The sequence below is a fragment of the Dioscorea cayenensis genome, chromosome 18, assembly GCF_009730915.1.
Source record: "Dioscorea cayenensis subsp. rotundata cultivar TDr96_F1 chromosome 18, TDr96_F1_v2_PseudoChromosome.rev07_lg8_w22 25.fasta, whole genome shotgun sequence".
In the NCBI taxonomy this organism is placed as follows: Eukaryota; Viridiplantae; Streptophyta; class Magnoliopsida; order Dioscoreales; family Dioscoreaceae; genus Dioscorea; species Dioscorea cayenensis.
The window spans coordinates 21,384,462-21,408,656 of record NC_052488.1 but is presented as its reverse complement, the minus strand read 5'-3'; the positions used below and the strand labels follow the sequence as shown (position 1 = coordinate 21,408,656).

Here is a 24,195-nt window from a genome sequence, read left to right as displayed (position 1 = left end):
TTTATTAAAAAAATATTAATTAAGTGAACCATTTTAAGATTTTTTATTTAAAAATACAAAGAACTAGCGTGTATTTAACTCAAATTTAAAATGTAAATCACTAATGCAATATTTAACATATTTACTAGTTTTTTCAAATAATTACCAAAACACCAGCCGCCCATATTTTCAAATCGTTCAAAACCCGACCCGGACCCGGTTTACGCGTCAACGCCCAAACGGGTCGGGTCGGGTCGGGTCGGGTCGGTTTAGTCCGGAAATGAAAACCAACCCGAGTTATCATCCTCTCAATTTCCCGAACCAATATAACCACATCAGGAAAGGAGTGATAAAGCCGTTTCTCATCTTCCATCCCTGATTTCAAGAATCAAGAAAGATTTTTCAAAACCCTAATTCCATACCTTTGGCTCATGTGGTTTTTCTCCTTCCGATTCCTCTGAAAACCTAAAGGGAGGGATTTGATCGCACTGTTCTCATGGCGCTCCATGCGCCGGAGTTCAAGTTTGTCACCGATGAGTGTCTTGCCGAGTGGAAGGCTTCCAACTCTGCTTTCAAGCTCTCTGATCCTGTTCCAATGACTCGATTCTTGTACGAGCTCTGCTGGGCCATGGTGATTCTCCTTTCTCCGTTTCTTTAGTGGTTTCTGATGATTTTTGTTGGTGTTCTTGGTTTGTGATCGTTCAGGTTTTCTCGCAGGTTAAGGGAGATTTGCCGTTTCCGAAGTGCAAAGTTGCGCTGGACTCCGTGGTATTCTCGGTTGAGCAGCAGAATGATGAGATGGGGTCTGTGCTTGCAGACACTATCGCCCATATGGGGTTGGATGTGAGTTTTTTGCTCTTTGTTTGCTCCATTCTTGATTGTCATGGATATATATATTTGGAAACTTTAATTTCGTTTGCTGGTCAATTGACTAGCTAGCAGAAGAAGGGGAACTGAAAAATTTATACGCTGAACCTTGGTTCACTTTCTCTGAATCGGGTCTCTTTGGAGCTATATATTAAATTAGTTTGTCTGTAGAACAGGAGTTCACTTGCATATTGGTGAGTATAAGCAAAAGTGAATTCATACTATTTCACAAATAAGAACAGAGCAACGTAGTTCTCTCATTATTAATTTCTTGTTTGTTGGGCCCTGCGGAACATGATTTTGATATAATTTCTTAGGCCTGTTTTTCTTATCAACTCAATGTTGGTCTTGGTTCTCTTTACTTTGTAAGTGGCACAAACATAAAGTAATTAGTGGGGGCTGATATTTTTAAGATGGCAGTTTTAAGATCTTTGGGGAATGTCTCTCCAGCCAGTTTCACATTATTGCACAAAGCTCTTCCCTTTGTTTTTTCTCAAACCAATTTTTTCATTTTCCATGTAATTCTTCATTATATGCCAGAGATGCTTTCGCTGCCTTGGTCAATGTTTAATTTCATTAAATTTTGAGGTTTTTTCCCTCATGATATTGTTTACGCAATAATACACATATTTTTTTCTGTAGCTTGCAATGCCCGGGGAGCAGCGCACTCGTTTTATCAAAATGGTATTCTCCATATCCTCTAGTCTTGTCTCTGCTACACTTTTAAAACTAAATATTTTTGACATGACATATCAGTAAATGTGTTGTTCATAACTTCTTATGCAAACTATGTTACGAGTATAGTGATCCTCTCAACAATGAGTAGCTTGCATTTGCCCTTGTGATGCTAAACATTTAGACCATGTGAAATTTAGAGACATTATGAGATAATGATAGATTTTTTAAGGAAGGTAGATGGGTGTACGATTTGTAGGCTGTTCATCTCTGTAGTCCAGTTCCTAGAGCTAATTTTGCTATTGAATACTTATTTACTGGCTCAAACTCATGGTATATTAAAAATTTTTTTCTTCTACAAAAAATTTAAATGAACAAATGAAGTCTATTCCACCGTGTGCTTGTCTCAAACTTCAACTTCTTGAAGTCAGCACTGATACTTCCTTGCTTGGTGGATTTTCTATCTTCAAATCTTCCTTCATAAACTTGTTCTACGCACCTGTTGAATAATTTTGATGATATATAGCTTCTGTTGAATGACCTTTTTTCCGTGTCTTTCACTTTTCATAGTTTCTAATAAACGGTTCATGAATGATGTCCTTTCTTCACATTATTCAGGTGAAATGGCTTGTTGAGGCTTCGTTGGTGCCATCTAGGTTCTTGCAGGAGCGTTGTGAGGTGAAGCTCATTTTTTTCTCGTGTGAAACATTTGGTTCCATTTTAGGCCCATGCTAATTTCTATTCCATTGAAAGTTACATTACACTATCATATTTTGCAGGAGGAATTTTTGTGGGAGTCTGAAATCAGTAAGATAAGAGCTCAGGATTTAAAAGTTAAAGAGGTATGCAATCGTGGTTGATACCATGCAAACACATGATTACTGCTCATATCTATTTCCCCAATGTCATTGAGCTATTGAAACTCTTTGCCATTGTCTTCTATATAAGTTCCTGTTTTCAATCCCTCAACATTATGTGGAAAGAAAAGATATTAGCCACAGATGCTGGTGGGCTTATGTTACCAGAAGCTATCAGCTTGTTGAACCTGTTTAGTGCTTCTTTAACTTTTGATTTAGTTCTCAATCTTTGTAGGTAGCTGGCTAATAATTTTGGGGCTGCTATAACAATTCTAGTTTATCTTTTAGTGATGATGATAATATGATAAAATCCTAGTGCAAAAATAGATGTCCCAATCTTGGCTGTAATTTTGCACATAGCTGTGAGGCTCCCTAAATGTAGTAGTGCCTTCAACTAATATTAATTTTATTGAACACCTGATGCTTTCTTCTATAAAAATAATTCCATTTTTAAAAATGAAAATATTCATTATTCATTGCGACGTATCAGTCAGTCAATAATACAAAATTACGTAAACCAGGGTATGCATTTATAATTTGTTATTATTTGTTTGTTTTAGTCAATTAGTTGGCTTTTTTGTGTGTGTGTGTGTGCATCCGGATGCTGCTTATTCACAGTGTGGTTACTCGACTGCTTTCATAGGCACAGCTTATATTCTAAGCTCGCTTTGATATCTAATTTGGAGTCTGGATAGCTGGTTTATGTTGATTAGCCATCGATTGATTTACAATTTATGTGCAAATTATAAAATAAATAAGGAGAGGGTGTTAATACTCTTGGCGAAATGGCTTCAGAAAAGATTTCACTTCAAACTTTGGAACTGGGAATACATCTTTCCAAGTGCATGAAAAAGATTTCGCAAGTACTGTTTGTTTGACTTGGTAAAATGTATGTCTTCATAGTCATTTATAATTTTATAGTAGTATAAATTTAGCATGGATAAGTGCTTTCGCAATACATCTTTGGTGCATAAGCAAGCCTTCTGAAGACTTTTATGCTTAGAAAACCAGATTTAAACAATTGCCGTAAGGAAAGTTGAATTTTCTTGATCTCGAAAGATACATTGTTTACTATCAGAAGTTTAAGTTGTTGAGGCACAACTTCTTTGTCACGTGTTGGTGAAGTTGTTCACTAGGTTTGAATGGTGCACATATGTAATTTTCTTTGCATTTCTGAAGACTTACAAGTGACTGTTTATAATTATTATAAAGTTGTATACACTGTGGAATGAGTTATCACATAGCTATTTAACAGTTTTTTGTTAAATTTCTTTTGAAGCAAAGCCTTAGTTGCAAAATGTTTCTACTGAATGTCTAATTCTCCCACCTTGAATTATGTTTTAATGTCTAAATTGTTGTTGTGGGTTAGTGCTGCTTCATTATTTGGTTCTTATTTAAATATTAGGTGATCTATCTTAACTGGTATCTATAATGAAATATTATATGACTCTGCTGTGTGCTGCACCCAGTTACAGTGTTACACAATTTTTGACAATGTATTTTGTATATAGGCAACTTTGTCACATATTCATTCATATTTTCTCCAACTTATTATTAATTTTTTATCATATTGAAAATTAAAGCATTTAAGTTTTTTTTTTATTCTTTTTGTTCAACACTTGTGTATTTGTTCTAATTGGCCTTTCTTTTTAAATCTTTATCATAATTTTTATTGATTCTTGTAAATAGCTATTGTGACTTTTTTGTTCTCATTCTTGAATTCCAGGTTAGGATAAACACTCGGCTTCTTTATCAGCAAACAAAATTTAACCTTCTGCGGGAGGAGAGTGAGGGCTATGCCAAATTGGTAGGGAAAGTTATCTTTTCACATTATTGCCCCGGATAGAACCTTTTGTTTCTTGTCTGGAGTTTGAAACTGGTAATTTTGTATAATGTCTAGGAAAAATCTGTCAAAAAATATAATGAAAACTGAAGACTGTTTAAAAATAGATCAAGTTAATCCTTTTCCCTTGAAAGTATTCAATAACCATTGCATGATATAAGCGGAATTTTTTAGTTTAGAGTTGCATGTAGTTCCATTACCAGTTTATAGATTAAGTAGTTATGCACTGCAGGAAGGGAACACCCCAAAATAGGAACAATGTATTGTGGCAGATAACTAATTTTCTCTATTATTTGGAATATTTTTTCAAATGTAAGTTGTTTTAAGTGCAATTTTTTAATAGAAATTCTGGTTAAATATTTCTTTAAATGTAAGTTGTTTTATACACAATTTGGAAAGCCTGCAGCCTGGTTTAAATTGTTCGGTTGGCTTATACTTTCTCCAGAATTTGGTGCTAAATGTGATCTGACTATCCACACAGGCATTTGGCTTATGTGCTAACTTGTCTATGTTAAAAAAAATGTAAAACATATGATACCTTGTTTTGAACATTCTGTTGTAAGAAAAAAAAATTGCAAAACTGTGTAGGTTACAGCCAAATATTGCAGCTTCGTACAACCCCTCTACACCACCAATTATAACTATTGCTTTTCATGATCGTATTTGTTTTAGGTGACACTCCTTTGTCAATGTGGTTTAGAAGGGAGCACATCAGCATCAACTATCAGTATAATTAAGGTTTGTTCTGTACTGAGTTGATTGGAATGATGCTCACTCAATATTTTGCATCTTTACTGTATTGCTAATTTTATAATGTCTTTTTACTTAATTGCTATTGATCTTTATTCATTTTCAGTCATTGATTGGGCATTTCGATCTGGACCCAAATCGTGTTCTTGATATTGTAAGTTTGGTATTGTTGCATTATATTTTTCTTGGTGTGCTGGTTATGCTGCTTGCTGTCATTTCTATTGAGGCCGTTGTTCTAATGGTTAGACTGATAATAAGCTGTTGTTCTCTTGAATTTCTTAGGTTTTGGAATGTTTTGAACTCTTTCCTGACAACAATATATTTTATGACCTAATACCTATTTTCCCCAAGGTATATATATTTTTTTTAATTGATTAATGTTTATCAAGATTGCATATAATGCTATTCTCACTTGTTTTATTTATTTATTTGTTTATTTATTTTTTTAATTTGAGTAGTCACACGCTGCACAAATTTTGGGGTTTAAGTTCCAATACTATCAAAGAATGGATGTTGTTGAACCTGTCCCTTTTGGGCTGTACCGGCTTACAGCTTCATTGGTAAAAGCTGAGTTTATTGACCTTGATAATATGTAAGTCATTTTTCCTTATTTTATGTTGTGCAATCTGGTTGTGTTAATTGTTGAAAAGGTAATTATTTATTGTTGATACTTGCTGATGCCATCGAGTAATTTATGCTTTCACTGATTTAATTCTAATGCAATCATATTTTCCTTATTTGCTAATTATTAGGTTGAGTATAATTTAGAGATTTCAGTAATTATAACCAGTCAGATTTTGATCTTGTGGATCACTCTGTCAAACCATAAGTGTTCACAACTTATCACTATCATTTGTTTTGAGTCAACTCAGTTATCATTGTATGGAATCATCCTGCCGCTAATGGATTTAGTCTTGGGGATTTTTGGATGTTCTGGATGCCTTATTTGTGAAGGTATTGATTTGGAAGTAGTTTGAGGGATTGGCTGGATTTAATGTGCATTGGGATATATGGGTGTTTGAAGATGTGTTATATGTTATGAGTTAAAATTTAGTTCTTGTAAGGGAAGTTTAGGCTACACAGGTAATTCTCTTGCACTGTTTTAAAGTATGTGAGATTTGTATCTGCCTCTTTCGGTGGACCATTTACCATTAAAGATGGTTTTATTTCAGAGTAGGGGCTAATATTAGTTTAATAGTTGTCGACGTAGTAATTACCTTTGGAAAGTTGCTGTCAATTTTACATTTCTTTTAGCTGGACAATTTGTGCTTGATTTTGTTTGGATACTTATATTTTTCATTTTCTAATTGCAAAAGAATGACTGTTCAAGAAGAGGACCTGCCTTGTCCCAAAGTGGTGATAAACTTTCTTGGTTGCTTTGTTGGTGATAGAACAGTGTGAACCTATTTTGGAATGCATCTACTCTTGTTTAGGTTACAGACAATTGAAAATTGCTTTCTATTTATTTTATTTCAGAATAATGTCTGGTCACCAAGTTTCTGCGGTTTATTTTATTTCAGATCAACTTTTCTGTTTCTGGCATCATGGCTGTTGCTCCATTTATTTTTCTTGTGTTCTTTTGTTATTTGAAAATCTCTTTAGTCAAACTATCTAATTTTGCTTTATGTGACTATTTGTGATTTGTCTGTCTCAGATATGCCCATTTGCTTCCAAACGATAATGAGGCTTTTGAGCATTATAGTACATATCTTGCGAAAAGATTCGAGGAGGTTATGATCTTTTCTGACTGAAAGTTCTGTGTTATTTGCTTGATATGCCCTAGAATTTAGAATGGCTTTACTTGGCCTATACTGCAACATTTTGGTACTGATCTGAGGTAGCTCATTTTCAGGTTAACAAAATTGGAAAAATTAATCTTGCTGCCACTGGAAAAGAGCTCATGGATGATGAGAAACAAGATGTGACAATTGATTTATTTACTGCTCTGGACATGGAAACTGAGGCAATTAAAGAACGAATGCCTGAGATTGAAAATAATCAGATACTGGGTTTGCTAATGGGTTTCCTTTCTGTTCATGACTGGTAAGCTATGTTATTTGCAAGATTGATGAATAAAAAATTGTAGAATTGCTCTTGCACTCACGTGCGTGCACCACATGTAGAGACACTTTCACACATGCATGCTGTGACGCTTGTAATTTGTTCCAAACTTTTGATTCTGATAAGATTTCCTCATTTATAGGTATCATGCTCAATTGCTATTTGACCGCCTCTCCCATTTAAATCCTGTTTCACATCCTCAAATTTCTGAAGGCCTATTTAGGTAAGTTTTAAAACCATATCCTTCTGTTCTAATTGGTTTTTGTGTTGCCTCATGATGTACTTCATCTCCCTGCATATGATTGTTGTTCTTAACGTCAAATACAAATATATATACTTTCTGGTTCAGGTGCTTGTCAGGGGATAACCTAGTTCATTGATTATAATTGTGAACTTGGTATAAATCTCCAGTGTGTTGGGCTACTCTGGAAAATACACAAATTGTATTTGGCTTATTGGATGCTGGCTAATGACTTCTTAAACTAAATTTTTTAATATTATATTGGTTTTTACATGTACCCATTTGTTAGGACTGTGAATCTTGTTCACTTCCTGTATGATTTTTCTGCTTTGGTTTTAGCTGAAACACATTGGGCTGCATTTTTTGGCTTTAAACTTAGTACATATTGCCATTGTGAAAAATACACTCTTCTTTCTTGATGCCGTAGGGTCATTGAAAAGAGTATCTCTGCCAATTATACAACTGTTTATCATACACACTTGCAAGGTGCTGGAGATTTAGTAGCTACTTCCTCTGAGATTGTTGACTCAACAGTTGTTCCCTTGACCAAGAGATCTTTTATAAATCTTCCAAGGGAGTTATTTCAGATGCTTGCTGTTGCTGGGCCATATCTATATCGGGATCCTATACTGCTACAGAAGGTATGGTCATATACTCTTGTGCACATCTTTTTTTTTTCCCCTTGTGATGGCCTTTGGAAATCCTTTTGGTTGGGGGTTGAGCGCAGGGGCTTATGATTTGTGAGGTTCAAATATCAATTAAAGTAAATGGTTATTGATGATGTTGCATATTAAAATTTCCCTAGATGCTTAGTCGGAGCTCCTTAGACTAATTCTTGTCATTTGTAGATTTTGGTTTCTGATTTGTCCTTCTTTGGCAACTTGGTGTACCTCACAATTGTGACTGATTATAGCCTCTAATGCTCAGGTGTGTAGAGTATTGAGAGCATACTATCAGTCTGCTCAGGAGTTTGCTGTTGCTGCTGGAAATTCTATTTCATCCGAATCAGGTGATGTTAAGAGCCAGTATCCTTGTCCACAGCTTAAGGAGGCTAAGCTTAGGCTTGATGAGGCATTAGGGACATGTTTACTCCCGTCATTGCAGTTGATACCAGCAAATCCTGCTGTCGGACAGGAGATATGGGAAGTTCTTTCTCTGCTTCCTTATGAGGTTTGTTTTCAATTTTTTGTCTTGTTATCAGCGTTCATATATATGTATATATATATGGCTTAGTGTCTATCTCAATGTCATTAGGATCGTTACCGTTTGTATGGAGAGTGGGAAAAAGATGATGAGCGAATTCCCATGGTCTTGGCTGCAAGGCAAATTGCCAAGGTAATCTTAGTGCTGGTTCTTATGTCTTTGATTTTCTGCCACTTAATCTTTTTCTGCACTCCTGATTCAGTTGGATACACGGCGACTTTTGAAAAGGCTTGCTAAGGAAAATCTGAAGCAACTGGGTCGCATGGTGGCCAAATTAGCGCACGCTAATCCAATGATTGTGCTTCGCACAATTGTTCACCAGGTATTTCTTACTGAAAGGATAATAGGCCATACAGATCTTATGTTGTATTTGAGTGGGCTTGTGAACGAGCTTAGCAACCATAATGCAGATAGAAGCATACAAAGATATGATAACACCAGTTGTAGATGCATTCAAATATCTTACACAGGTACGCTTTCTTCTCTGCAAGGTTTCTGCTTCTTCTTCTTTTGTTTTGTTTTTTTTTAAGTGCTTGAATCGTTACAACTATCCATAATTTTATAGACATTTACCATGTGTTGATGATTAATCATTTAATGAGATCAAATTTTATTTCTTGTTTATTTGGTTTATATAGCCTTAGCTTTAAACTTGTGAATTTTCATTTGCCTGACCTCTCATGTAGTTATCCTCTATGATGCTTTGTCTCCTGATCTCTCATGAATTTAGCAGAAGATGGTTGGACAATTTACCTTGACAATAAAGTGAAATTCTGTGTTGCTGGATACTTTGCTTGTATTCACAATTTTGTTATGTCTTTAAATGATGCTTTTATACATTAATTTGATGTGGTAGTACATCACGCACTTTGAAGTTTTACTTTGTAATGGTCTCAGCAGTAGTTTTGCGTTGCACTTCATATATGATGCATGATATGCTATGCTAATGGCTGAGAAACCTCCATCACTTTGAGATTAAATCTTTTTCTCATTTATCTTATCATGATGGTAACATGTAAATAAGCTTGAGTGACTCAGTTATTGTTTCCTCTTCTAATTGATTCAGGCCTCGCTGTGTTTGTTCATATTTGTTTTTGAAGTTTTATCTAGTATTTTTTTCTAGTTTGCAAGCTTATTCATTACGAGCGAGAACCTTTCAGTTATTATTCTACTTCAGTCAGTTATTTAGTTGCACCTTAGAGTTTAAATCTTGGCATCTTCTAATAATTTGATATTGCAGCTAGAGTATGATGTGTTGGAATATGTTGTCATTGAACGTCTTGCTCAAGGGGGACGTGAGAAACTCAAGGATGATGGACTTAATTTATCTGATTGGCTTCAGTCTCTTGCATCGTTTTGGGGCACCTTGTATGTATTGCTTTTTTCTCAAGATTTTTGTTTTTAACAAATTAATTATAACTGAAGTTCTTCCTTATGCTGTTTTATGGTCTTCCTTAATCAAAGAAAATATTCTAGATGTCCCTTATGTACAGCAATTTGTGCTTGATGATTTGCGGTTATATATGTGTTATATATGGTTGGATGCCAATGATTTTGGTGATTTGCTGGTGATAATTATATAAGATGTAGATAATTTTATTACTTATTGCAACTCCTGTGGCATTTGGTATTGCTATGGCATTTTTTATTTCCTGTATAAGGCTAAGGTATCGGACTAGTTACTGGTGATTATATGAGGGAATTTGGCTTAATTATTTGTGGAGCGTTCATTTGTGTGGTAGGAGACGGTGATAATGCAGTAGTTTGTGTGGGGTTTGGTGACCTTGATCATCCATTACACCTTGTCCATTTCTCAATTTATTAATATAACTTGATATTCTCATTACAATATATATGCACAGTTATTAAAAAATTAAAACATTAATTCAGACCTGTATTTGAATGTTGTAAATGTGCTCACATAAGCCATGCACCTGCATGATTCTCTGATATGTGTAGAAACTTTTGGTATGCCAATTGTTATAGAAGAAAAAGTAAAGAAAACACCATGTAGTGTAATGTATTTATATTTTCCTTTGTAAGATTTATGTTAGAGGGCTTGGTAACTTGATTTGCTTGTTGGTGAGGGAGGGGGAACTTTGCTCACATAGGTGAGGACGTTTTAGCAGTTTCAATGCAACTTCCTTTGGAAGATTTGAAGTGGCTTTACTGTTTGTTTCTTCTTTCTCAAGTCATGATAGATGATCCTTTTGTCTGACTTTTTTTAGCTCACTTGCTTCCTTTTTCTTGCAGGTGTAAAAAATACCCTTCAATGGACTTGAGAGGCCTCTTTCAATATCTTGTTAATCAATTAAAAAGGGGGATTGGTATTGAGCTTGTCCTCCTTCAGGTACATTTATGGTAATATAGTTATTTATGTATTTTTTCTTGGATCATTATTCATGGTTGTCTGGTCGGTACAGGAGCTCATTCAGCAAATGGCAAACATCCATTTCACTGAGAATGTGACTGAGGATCAACTGGATGCAATGGCAGGAAGTGAAACTTTGCGGTATCAAGCTACTCTGTTTGGAATTGTTAGAAATAATAAGGTACACAAGTGTGTTCCCATGTTTTTTCCTTTCTATTCTATTCGGTCATTTATGTTACAGATTGATGATGATTGGATAATTTTGTTTCGCAATTTGAATGATTATTTGTAGATTTTTCATGTGTATCATATCAGTTGTAGGTTTTCAGATCATACCTGTTTTTATTAGGCAGAATTTCCTATCGTCATATTTTTTGCATTTTGCTGTCTGAATACTTTAAAAATTAGAGAATTTGACTCTAATTTTTAGAGGTGTACCTTCGGTTTCCTGATATTGCACTTATGTTTTTAATAGCATTCGTTTAGTTACTAAATTGTGTTAATTTGCTTGGCATTTGCATAATAAAATAGATGCTGGTCAACACTTTTAGCTTTCTTGTTCTTATTTAGCAGAGGTTTTTCTTTTCCTCTTTTTGTGTGCATGTGAATATTTTGGATACTAATAGGCATGTTGTTCTTATTTTTCCCCTGCACATGTAAATCATACTTCTATTAAGAAACTCTATTTAAAGAAATACTAAATGTATTTATCTTATATATTTTTTAACTCAATAGTTCTATCCCATGGCCTGGAAAAGTTAGTACTTGATACTATGGGTCTTCTTCAAGCAAACTATTGTCTTATCAAGATTTTTGTGTTGTTATCCACTAATAAAATTATGTTTTGTTTGGCCATACTTAAGTTTTTATTATGCATTATGACCAGTGAAGTCTTTCCAAAACTTGTCAAACATTTCTAAGAATGTAATGCAGATGTTGGCTTTTAGATGGGTGATAGGTAGTTATATGAGCTTGGTTATATTTTTTTTTGTTGCTGCTATCATATAAAACTGTGATGTTGTCATTTTAGGTGCTAAATGTTTTCAACGTCATCGGGCCATGCTTGATTATGTGGATACATTTGGAGGCCCTTACAATCTCCGCCATTCTATCAAATTAACATTCTGGACATGTTTTTAACTGGCTGTCTTTTCACTCTGGATTTTGATGATGCCTAGAAGGCTACATTATACAAATAATAATTATAAACATTTAGTTTGATTTATGAAGCTATACTCTTTTTGTTTCTAATTTCTTGTGATGAAGTTGTTTCTTAAAAATGGTGCTAATATTGGTCCACCTAGTTTGTTATTCTGGTTTTCCCTCAATTAAATAACGATATATGGTTGACAAATTCCTTTTTTTTTTTTGGTGAGAAATGTGGACAAGTTAGCACCATCAACTCTTTAACATGCATCGTCTGCCAATCAGAAGTTGTATAGAGTTTCACCAGTGTAAACCTTTTAAATTTTTTATACCCACTGCTACACTACAATTTTACAAAATTTTATTTTTGCACTTTCTTTATACGTCTTGGACTTGTGTGCAATTTCTAGTCTATTCTTATCTTTTTATTTGTCTGTTTAACAATGATGATAATAACCCTTAAAGTTTATCCGGCCATGTTTTTCATCGAGCTCTTTTATTTGTATTGTGATATTCCTTCCATTATTGCCTTTTGTTCATTGGCTTGATTTATGATCCAGAAATTATGACGTCCCCTTTTTGGCTAAATGCATGGCATTTCATATAGACTTGAGGCATCGCTTTCTATGATGATTTTGATTGAGAGCTTTTAAATCTTTTAAAAAAGTGTAAGCGTGAAACTAATTAGCTTCATTCTTTGCATTAAGTTTTTATTTACTTTTCTAGAGTAGGGTGCATCATTTAACTAAAAAATAAAAAATAAAAAAATTTCCAGAAGAAAATTTTTTAATGGCTGTACATTATTCACATTTGCATTGGATTGTTTGTATATACATATATTGCTAAAATCATATTATATTTGTTGCTTCGTTTCTCTTCCTTGAGTTCAGCAGTGAATCCTTGAAGCATAAGTCATGTGTATGCTGTTGGAACTTCAGCCCTTACCATACTTTTATTGTCCAATCTTTTTCTCTCTTCAAACATATATACCTTCTATATAACCGTATGGGTGCTCTTTTCCAGGCATTGAGTAAATCAACAAATAGGCTAAGAGACTCATTACTTCCGAATGATGGGCCTGATCTTGCTGTTCCGCTTTTGCTACTTATTGGCCAGCATCGATCTATGTGAGATGAGTTTATTGTTATTAGTGAAATCTAGACATAAATGCATCATCTCTCTTTCTCCTAGCGTGTCATCATACTATGCTCCATGCTCTAGTATAATTGTTGGTGCATATTGCTATTGACATCTTGCTTTTCTATCCAGGGTTGTTGTAAATGCAGATGCACCGTATATCAAAATGGTCAGTGAGCAGTTTGACAGGTGTCATGGCACACTTCTGCAGTATGTAGACTTTCTCTGCAGTGCAGTAACACCCACTATAAATTATGCTAAACTCATACCACCATTAGAGGATCTCATTCACAAGTATCACCTTGATCCTGAGGTAATACAATGTACTTGCCATGCTCAATTATTCTTCAAGTTCATGCCTTTTCTGCTACTGTTGATTTTCTTGGACTTTCCTTGTTTTCCTTTGAATTTTCTAAACTGACACTTCAATTAACTGGTCAAAGAAGAAATTATGATGTTTGTGTTGAATAATAAGTCTCTATTGTTGTTGTTGTTGTTGTTGTTGATGATGATGATGATGATGATGATGTTTGTGTTTAATAAATCTGTATCTTCCTATATATGCATCTAGCTTTGATTTATGCTTGTTATCGAATGTAATTCTGGACTTTTGACCTTCGATGAGGAGGTATTGAATATTTGTCTGTTTATTCATTTGTCTTCTTATACTTCCGTATTATTCAAGAATAATCTTCCGTTCTTCATGTCTTTTCTCATTGTTAGCAACAACCTCCCACTTAGAACTTTTCTATCACTTGTATGTTTCTACCAATTATAGCTTTGCTATTTTGATTAGCTAAGGTCAGTCAATTCTGCAACTGTAATCCAGGTGGCTTTCTTGAATCTATCGACCTGTAATGAGGATGTTCAAATGCTCAAACGGTGGAGCTGAAGTTTTCTGGCCAGTTGACACCCCTGATGAACCAAATAGTCCAAATTTAGGTGATGGATCTGAACCGTTAGGTTTATCCAATGATATGGTTTTGGATCTTGGTCCACCTTGGAAGCCTATGATGTAAGTTTCTTAATCACTGCTGATATTATAATCCCTTCCTTTATGTGTTGTAGATTTTTAAATTTCTAAAATATGTGACTATTTGTTTTTATTGTTCAATACCTTCTGTGCTTGTGTTAATGCTCATCCAGCTAATGACTTCTGAGTCACATGTTTTCCTAAATTTATACTTAATGGTTGAAATGAGTTAATATTTTGGTACACTTTCATCTTCTGCAGGTGGTCTGATCTCCTTACTACAATTCAGTCATTGCTGCCTCAGAAAGCATGGATTAGTATCTCCCCTGATCTTTATGCTACATTTTGGGGGCTTACCCTTTATGACATCTATATTCCCAGAAACCGTTATGAATCTGAGATTGACAAGCAACATGCTGCCATTAAAGCCTTGGAAGAGTTGTCGGACAACTCAAACATGGCAATAACAAAACGTAAAAAGGATAAAGAAAGGATTCAAGATTTATTGGATAGATTAATCAGTGAGCGTCAGAAGCATGAACAACATGTCACATTGGTACGCCAAAGGCTTAGTCGTGAGAAGGACAAATGGCTTTGTAACTGTCTCGATACATCAAAGACTAACATGGAGTTCTTTCAGCGATGCATTTTTCCTCGTTGTGTTTTCAGCATGACAGATGCTGTTTACTGTGCAATGTTTGTGCATACTCTACATTCCCTTGGCACACCTTTTTTCAACACAGCCAATCATATTGATGTTCTTATCTGCAAGACCATCCAACCCATGATCTGTTCCTGCACTGAATATGAGGCTGGCAGGCTGGGTAGATTTTTATATGAAACTTTAAAGATGGCATACCATTGGAAGGTGTGTTAATTGTTACGATAAGATACAATGAGATGGTTCAATTTTCTAAATGAAGAATTCTATTAACGATTTTGTTATATGACTCAGGCGTTTGTGTTTTCTTCCCTTTACAGAGTGATGAGTCGATTTATGAACGAGAGTGTGGAAACATGCCTGGCTTTGCTGTTTATATCAAATTACCTAACAGCCAACGTGTAACGTTTGGCCAGTTTGTGAGAGTATGCTCTTCTTTTTTTTATAACTTTGAAATGTGTGCATTGATTACTACTCATTGTTAACATTATTTTGGATATATGCTTCACTTTGAATCATCTTAAATGCATTATTCTTTTACACTACTTATCCTGCTGTGATATTTGGAAAATTGAATTATATGCATGTCAATGCAAATTTAATATTATTAATCTTGGCAATCCCTTTTGCTTTACATGCTTTCATTTATTATTCTCCTATAGAGTAAATGTTAGATGAGCCATAGTTAATATGCTTGGAATGCTGTCTCATTTTGAGAAGTTGTTTTTAATTTTATTTAGTCAGTTTTTATTTCGTAGTGGATGGCAAAGTACAGAATTGACATGTGTGCCATTTCTATGTGCTCTCTTTTATCTGATTAGTTTATTGTTTTCGTAGTAGATTTCTGCCTTCTATTCTTTGTTGTTTTTTGTTCTTTATGATCAATGATCAATAATCTGAAAATATTTTTATGGGATTGTTGTCCAAGACTGGCTAAAAGCAGTGCAACTTTGCTTTTTCAGTTTTGTTTGTTTGATGAGCTGTACTTTATATATTTGACTCGTGTCTCAGAGTTGTGGGTTAATAACTTAATCGATTTTTCATATTGGTAGCTTCTTTGTTGGAAGTTCAGAAAAAAATTATAGAAGGAGCCATATATGCCTATATCTGTACTTATTTCTTTGATCGGTCTAATATGATAAAGCTTTAAAATGGTGAAGTATTTATGAGCGTGTTATGATTCTATGAAAATTGAAAATGAGAAAAATAGTCGAAGGAAACATTTGTAGTTTGAAATAGTAAAATATGTCTGTGATAGTTGATCTAACATTGGGTTGAGATTGCCAATCGTCAGAGCTTGGCTTGGTGACATAGTTTTACTGTGATGTTTTCACCCGCAAAATGTTCTAGACCCCAAGGCTTGAGATTAGTTCATCAGATGCCTACCCCATTAAGCACTTAAAATTTTTCTTCTGAACTCCAGTTTTCTCTTGTGCTTCCTTCTCATCTCTCTCCCATTAATTGGTATTTCAGTAAATGAATTAGTTTCCTTTATCACATACCTTTTTTTATTTTTTTGCTTGAAAATGAGCCAGTCTGTTGCTTTTCATTGCTGTATTTGGTGGCAGAACTTATAGAAGCTGTTATTTTGCTTGCCTTTGTTTTTCAAAATATATAACAATCTTCTCTCAGGTGTCAATCTTACTTCTTTTGAATTGAGCAAGAGTCTGACTTTGACTATCTTCTTTGCAAGATGCACTATAAGTGGAGTGGGAAACTCACCAGATTGCTCATACAGTGCTTGGAATCGGCTGAATACATGGAAATTAGGAATGCCCTTATTGTGCTTACAAAGATTTCTAGCGTATTTCCTGTTACTCGAAAGAGTGGGCTTAACCTAGAAAAACGGGTAAATGCAATTATAACTTTCTGGTGTTATCTTGATGGTTCTTGGCCCACTAATGGGAATGTGACACTAATGTTTAATACTCATTAGGTGGTTAAAATAAAGTCTGATGAGAGGGAGGACCTGAAAGTTTTAGCAACAGGTGTATCTGCAGCTTTGGCCGCTCGCAAGGTTAGTTTAAGTTGTTCAATTTTCTTCAGGGCTTAGTTAAATGCTGCCATTCATGTAGCAACTGTCTTCCCGAACTTTGTCAATGAGAAATTGATTTTGTGAAATCATCACAAGATTCATAATTATTACTCTTTCTTGCTTTAGTTGTCCTTACAATGCTTATTTTTCTGCTGTAAAAAGCAGAGCTCATGGGTTTCTGATGAGGAGTTCAGTATGGGCCATGTTGATATAAGGCCAGCAACAACTGCAAAGTCTCTGGCTGGAAACTTGGGTAATTCTTCAAATGGTTCAATTCTTGGTGTCTCTCAAAACGAGACATCAGGAACAAGGAATGTAACGGCAGGAAATCAAAGTGTACGCGCAAAATCTGTAGATGGAAGATCAGACCGACCAGAAAATGGGACTGCTATGAAATCTGATTCGATACAGCAAAAGACAAGAGGTGCAGCTAATGGATCAGAAGGTGGCATGCCTAATTCAAGCATACCATCTGGCACTTCTAAGGCTTCTGTTGTTAAAAATTCAGATGAAGTCGCTAAAGCCTCATTGGAGGATGCTTCATTGAAAGTTTCTTCCAAGTCTGAGTCTGAGGTATTCCTAATACATTTTTTGCTATTTGATTTTGTCATGGTTATTTATTGTTTGTTTTTATGTGCGGAATTATGACTTCCACGATGAAATTTTTATTTCAGCTTTAGTTTGCCCAAGCTTTCTATGATTACCATCTGCTTCTATAGAAATCATCATGCCCTAGGTAGATAACTGTTGGCAAACTAGTGCACACAGTAGTATACTATTGATATTTTGTAAATCAAATGATATTGTTGGTTACATCTGAACGCTTTTGAATATCTATATATAGTGCATTTCTTTCATGTCTTAGAATATTTCAATTGATTCTGTGATTTTAATTATTTTAGTAGTTGTTGCCTGTTGGTGGCCTGGCCCATCTTGTGGTATGCATGAAGTTGACCTTTTGCATAAGGTAAATTAGTTATTAGTACCTGACCATTACAATTTGATCATGTAGTTCTGTAGTTCACTTTTTTGCTTTCTAATCCTTCATTGTTAAAATATATTGTTTTATAACTTACACATAATTTATTTTTTTTTTTAAATTGCGAATTTCCAAAATTACCTTCAACACCATCCCCACCACAAACTGAACCCTATATATTGTGCTGCTGCCATGATGCTGTCATGGAGGAGGGTGGTGATGTGTGGGCAGGGAGGTGGTGGTAGTGGTGCAGTGACGGAGGCTGTTGAGTGGCAGTTTTGGTGTGGGGCAAGGAGGGTGGGGATGGCAGGTGGGCATGGAGTAACAAGGGGAAGTGAGGGCTTGTCAGTGGTGCACGGAGAAAGAAGGAAGGGGGTGGGTTGGTTTCGTATGGACGATAAGATAAGGTGATGAGGATGATGGTGGGGGAAGGAAGAAAGGTGGTGGTGTGATGGGAGGAAGGAAGAGAGAGGCAAGTGTTGGTGTGGATGGGAAGGCAGAGTGGTCGCCTGGGGTGGTGTGCTGGAGAGCATATTTAGTAATTTACACCTTTTTTGGATAAAAAAATTTAAATAATTTAAAATTCATGGATATTTTGAGAATTTTAAAAAAAAAATCAGGGACTGTTAGGTGATTGAAAACTTCACAAGGACTATGGGTATTCTTATTTGCTATCTTGTGAGCTGAACCTTGAATAAGCTTATTCACATCTTGAATAATATTGGCTTGAATCAACATAAAATGACTTACTCTTTGGGATCTGTGCCCGAAAACTTGATTTAGGCACAAGGATTGGGATTGAATTTTGATTAGATCTTCCCTAGAGTGACTTATATCAAAAGAGCGAGGTGGTTTTTTCCCGGGCTCAGGGTATGCCAGTTTATTTGCACTCTTAAATATGCCTTGCATCTGGGAAATAGGACAGCAGATGGCATAATGTTTACTTTGCTTATTTTTGTTTACCGTGTGCTGATCCTGGAGTAAAATTCTTGAGAGTAAATTTAGTAGTTTGTTTGGCATATGACACCTTTTACACTAGACATACCTCTGCATAGTAGCTCCGGACACAATTTGATTGTGGCATGCTACCTGCTTCCTGCTATGGTCTGGAAAGTTATGTTATGTACGACATTATTAAACAGGTTTATGTTACGTAATTGTTACTTTTCGACAGACAAAAGCTCAATTGAAGCGTTCAGTTCATGGTTCCACTGGAAAGCAACTGAAGCAGGAGCTTGTGAAGGAAGATGGTAAAACTGGCAAGATGAGTGGTAGAGTTTCCAACCAAGTTTCTTTCTGATGGAGATTTATCGGCTCATTCATCTGAAAATAGGCAAGGTGGGCATCCAGTGTCTTCTTCAGCTCCTACCAATTCAAACCTAATTGCAGCATCTGGAAATTTATCAACATCCTCCACGAGAACAACTGTTGATGTGCATGGCAGTTCATTAAAGAAGGATAGGGGATCTCCTAAAATTGCTGAACAAATGGCTTCTCATTCTCCTCTCTCTGATGATCCTTCCACTAAACAACAAAAAAGAATTGCTTCAGGTGAAGAGCAAGACAGGTTGAATAAGCGTAGGAAGGGAGAGGCTGAAGGAAAAGATGGCAATCCCTCAGAAATTCGTTCATCTGATAAAGAACGAGGTGCTGACCTGCGAATTGACAAGTCTCATTCTGCAGATCATGAAAGGAATGGAACAGAAGAATATAACTCAAACAGATCTGTGGAAAAACTTTTGGACAAACCGAAGGGAAAACTCACTGAAAGATATGAGAAAGACCATAGAGAAAAATTGGATCGTGCAGATAAAAACCTTGGTGAAGATATTGTTGAGAAATCAAGAGATCGATCAGTGGAAAGACATGGAAGGGAACATTCTGTTGAAAGAGTATCAGAGAGAGGAACAGATAGGAACCTTGATAGGTTAGTTGATAAATCTAGAGATGACAGAAATAAAGATGATAGGGTGAAACCTCGACATGGTGAGGCATCTATGGATAAGTCACATGTAGATGAGCGCTTCCATGGCCAAAGTTTACCTCCACCACCACCATTGCCTCCTAGTTTTGTTCCTCAATCTGTTGGCAGCAATCGAAGAGATGAAGAAACTGATAGAAGGACTAGTAACACCAGGCATGTGCAGAGGTTGTCCCCTAGACATGATGAAAAAGAACGTAGACGCTCAGAAGAAAACATTTTAGCTTCTCAAGATGATCCAAAACGGAGGAGAGATGATGATTTGCGAGAAAGGAAGCGTGATGAACGTGAGACAGCTTCTTTCAAGGTATTTGCTTGGCGTTTTCTTTGTTTTGCACTAATTTAGACAATTATGATTATACAGACAGTTCATGACTCCATAATGACTTGTAATCCATGTAGCATATCCTAGTGGATGGTAAAAAGTCAAAAGCTGGTGTACTATTTAATTTGCATTTCATGCAGCTGATTTGCAGTTCTTTAAGTTGCCGATCTCAACCTTTGCTTCAATACCATAAGAATATTTGATTTTCTTCAATGTATATCACATGAATAGGTTTTAAAGTATGACTGCCAAACACCTTTGTGCATATGTTATATTTTGTCTTCTGAAAAACTGTCAAGAACCCATTTTGTGACTAGCTTTTGTCTATAAATTTAGGGAAAAATAATTGAGATAGTTGTCATGTCATCATCAACTTTTAAATCTTGATTGCTTGTATGATTTTTTTTTTTTTAAAGTTCAAGGTCAGCACCTAAATTAACCATCTTTGGTGAAATGTGCTGTTTGACCTCAAGACCAGAGTCCCTGAACTAAGAAAGAGTTTATGGGTAGTTCCTGAAATAAGAGAATTAGTATGCTTTGGTCCTCGATTGGTTCTTTTATTGGAATAGGGACCACAGTGTCCCCATTTTGAGTTCAGGGGCCCAACAAAAGGGCTTAGTTCAAGACTAAATCCCGTGCTTTAACCACAAAAAAGAAAAGGACAAAAGAGTGAATTGGGAGTTTCCTTTGTTTGTGCATATCCAGTGTATTTTTGTTTGAAAGAGAGGACTTAAAAAGCTTTTGATTTGTTCTCTTGCAATGTGTGGTAACGGTATGCAAAGTATTTTTATTTTGATTAATATTACCCTTTTGCAATGGTGTGATTTTTATAGTACAGTCTTATCAAACATTTGATCCATTCAATTATCCTGCTATCAAATAACGTGTTTTCGCCTGTATGTAGTAGTTTTTAGTTTTTGTAAAGTAGGATCAATTTTGATATAATTACCTTGTGACTATTTTGCTCTTGCTGAGTCTGGATATTCTCTCTAGTTTTCTCATGTTCAAACATCTAAGGTTTATATATAAATTTATATATCGAATTCTATCTTTGTTTTCCTTCTATTTTAAGAGTTTGTATGGCTTAAACATTTTAAGAATCATGTTATATAACCACGCGATGGTTAGTTTCTTTTAATTTAGCAACTCAAATGCTTAAATTAATTCGGAAGGAGTACATCGATTTTATTGACCTGGACTTACTATATTTTCTCCTTAATGGCCTTTTGTCATTTTTCTGATCATGCGTAGGTAGATGAAAGGGATAGAGATAAAGCAAGCATCATCAAGGATGATTTGGAGACAGTTGCAGTTATCAAGCGGCGGAAGCTTAAAAGGGAACACACGTCAACAGAAGCTGGTGGAGAGTATTCACCAATTGGCCAACCGTCACAACCACCTCTTGCACTTGGTGCCTCTCAATCATTTGAGGGGAGGGAACGAGGCAAAGGAATTGTCCAGCATCGAACAGCTTATTTTGATGATCAAACTCCCAGGATGCACGGGAAGGAATCTGCTGGCAAGATCTCCCGTCGAGACACGGATCAGTATCCTTGATCTTTGGTTTCTATCGTTTATCTGAAGCTTTATTTATAATCTCTTCTGATTCATGGCAATGCTGCATGCATGGGCATTAAGATTGGTTATTTCAGTCATATAACCAGAAAGTGTGGAATTTCAGGAAATGAAAGAAAATTTATATAAATTATATGCATAATACAAATACATGACACAACTTTGGATGTCATCTAGGTGTGCTGCATGCATTATATATATTATTTGTATACTGCAAATGTATCACACAGCTTTGGATGTCATTCTAGGCGTGCCGCATGCAATATAAACCAATTTCTTTAGGTGTTGAACTTATTGACAATTGAAAATGTATTGTTGTTTAAGACCCATTAATAAGAAAATTTCAAATGTCTTTTGATGCCACTTGTCATTTCAGTCTTATACTGTGAATCAAGTGGCATAGCAATTAACGACTATTGGGATACCAAAAAGGAAGACCACTAATGAGTTTAGAATGCTATTACTGCCGCCTTGTTTACTTTATTGCTAGTGTAAGTACCTTTAGTTGTTGTACTTCAACTGTTGTTTTAAAAAACTAAACCCATATTTTTCCTTATTTTATTCTTTATTACTGTACCTTTTGTTTATGTTGTACTTTACTTTTGGATATTGGCTGTTTTTCTCAATGATATGGATGTGAATAGAGGATATTACTTTTGCATAGTCTAGCTAAATCTCATTTGGCACTTGTGTTAACACATTGGAATAAACTGAAGGCATGTTTTTCAAAGCTAATTTAAGTTGTTATTAATCTTAGCCTTAGCTACCAAATTTTATAATTTTTCTGTTTCCTTTTCATTACCTTTAATGTGAGATAAGATTGTTGTATGAAATTCGTTAGTTATGCAAATTGCATCTTCTTGTCTAATATTGGTAAAAGTTTTGAGTGAGAATTTATAGATATGCTCCATGCTGGGAAGGTTTTTAGGCATATTAGCTTGTGCCCTTGTTTAAACTAATTTGAATGTGCTCTTTGTTGGTTGAAAAACAACTTTATCTTCTTATTTGTGTGCGAGTATTTTTAAATTTGTGCCCTTAATCAGCATTAATCAGAATTCATGAAAGGGAGTGGGAGGAAGAGAAGCGGCAACGCGCTGAAGCAAAGAGGAAGCACCGCAAATAAGTGAATAAAGCCCAACTCTTTTTCTCCTTTTGCACTCAAAATGAATCAGCATCGGACTTCACAATGGTTGTCATGTGGATACTTCCGAGGTTGCCTTTAAAGTAACCTATTACTGTATTTTGTTGATGGTTTTTGAAGTCCCTGAGCTCTTGGTGTCGATGCCTGGTGCCGAGTTGGCAAGACAGCTGTGTGCTTGTTGCTTGCAAAATCTTCGATGATGTGCTGCCCAAGTTCCTTTATTATAAGAACCCTCAACTTTGTGCACCCACAATGTTTTCCGGTTTTTGTAACTGAAAATTAGATCAAGCATCACAATATTCATGATGAGCAATTTCACCAGACGTTGGTAGACATACCTTATCCAGAGATTGATTGCACAAACAAGGTTCAAGGTGAAAGGTTTCCTAATCTTTTCAATTATTTCAGCTAATTTCAAGATGCCATTGGACATGTTTTGTTTTTGCGTATCATACAACATCAGAATACAAAATGGAGTTACACCAACATGAGTGACGCACCTCCATACCAATTGGCTAATATTCAGGCTTGAGAAACTCGAGAACAAGCCATGCTGGATTTTTGTATAATCATCCGTCTCGCTCATTGTATAGCTTCTGCATGACTTTAGGCTGTTCTGCAACCCTTTTTGTTTCTTTTAATGTTTATGACTGGGTTAGCCATGTACCATATTTTATCATACACTGAGGTCACTGGACTGAGTATTCTTTTCAGCCATGATATAGCTTTAAGATTATCTGCAGAGCTTTCTTACAGGTTGATGGTGCAGAGCAGGATTTATGCTTGCAATTTGACTTAGGGGTTTCAAATGCGCGGCAATTTAGTTTTTGGCGTGAATACACGATCGTCAGGACTGAGTTTTAAAATTGAATTTTTCTCTTGATGTTGATGAAATGATATCAAATAGATTCGTCATTTAGTTCCATTTTTTTTTTATTTTTGTCGTTTTGAATATTTGGCCTTTTAGAGTGTCTCCATTTGTTCATTGTTTAGGTTGTCCTAGTCAAGTTGATTATTCAGCTTATTGATGGATGGTAACCCAGAATGTAAAACAGCCATGTACAAAGGTGAGATAGTGGGCAAGTTAAATTTCCCCATTTTATAATAAATTTCTTTTGAGAGTTACCAAAAAAACCTTGAAATTACCTGTATGCTCCTTCATGAGTTTATGTTTACACACAGTAATAGCAAAGTTTTGGTTCGTTTGTATATAGATACGTATATGTATGAAACATCTTCTGCAGACATGGACCGCAAGCTGCAGAAGTACTTGCTGACAGCGTGGATCTTAAAATGTGTAAAAGAAGTACAACATTTGCTCCATCTTCTCGCCTCTTAATTGAATTAAAAAAAAAGCCCGTATATAAATAAAGAATAATAATTCAATAATTATTT

General features: G+C 35.4%; 1 protein-coding gene across 1 annotated transcript; it reads left to right on the top strand.

Annotated features, from left to right (window-relative positions):
* Positions 1 to 340: 340 nt before the first annotated feature.
* LOC120282170 (THO complex subunit 2) lies at positions 341 to 23,589 on the top strand. Its single transcript, XM_039288925.1, is given in 34 exon segments — positions 341 to 610; positions 697 to 822; positions 1,489 to 1,530; positions 2,140 to 2,199; positions 2,301 to 2,363; positions 4,105 to 4,185; positions 4,894 to 4,959; positions 5,078 to 5,125; positions 5,254 to 5,322; positions 5,430 to 5,563; positions 6,626 to 6,701; positions 6,824 to 7,014; positions 7,175 to 7,255; positions 7,701 to 7,914; positions 8,201 to 8,443; positions 8,528 to 8,608; positions 8,679 to 8,798; positions 8,887 to 8,946; positions 9,717 to 9,844; positions 10,730 to 10,826; positions 10,900 to 11,028; positions 13,017 to 13,120; positions 13,263 to 13,443; positions 13,960 to 13,971; positions 13,973 to 14,145; positions 14,365 to 14,971; positions 15,085 to 15,189; positions 16,458 to 16,613; positions 16,701 to 16,781; positions 16,965 to 17,372; positions 18,953 to 19,071; positions 19,073 to 20,066; positions 21,336 to 21,631; positions 22,713 to 23,589. Coding segments are annotated over 34 exon segments (5,550 nt in total). The 5' UTR covers positions 341 to 475; the 3' UTR covers positions 22,783 to 23,589.
* Positions 23,590 to 24,195: the final 606 nt, after the last annotated feature.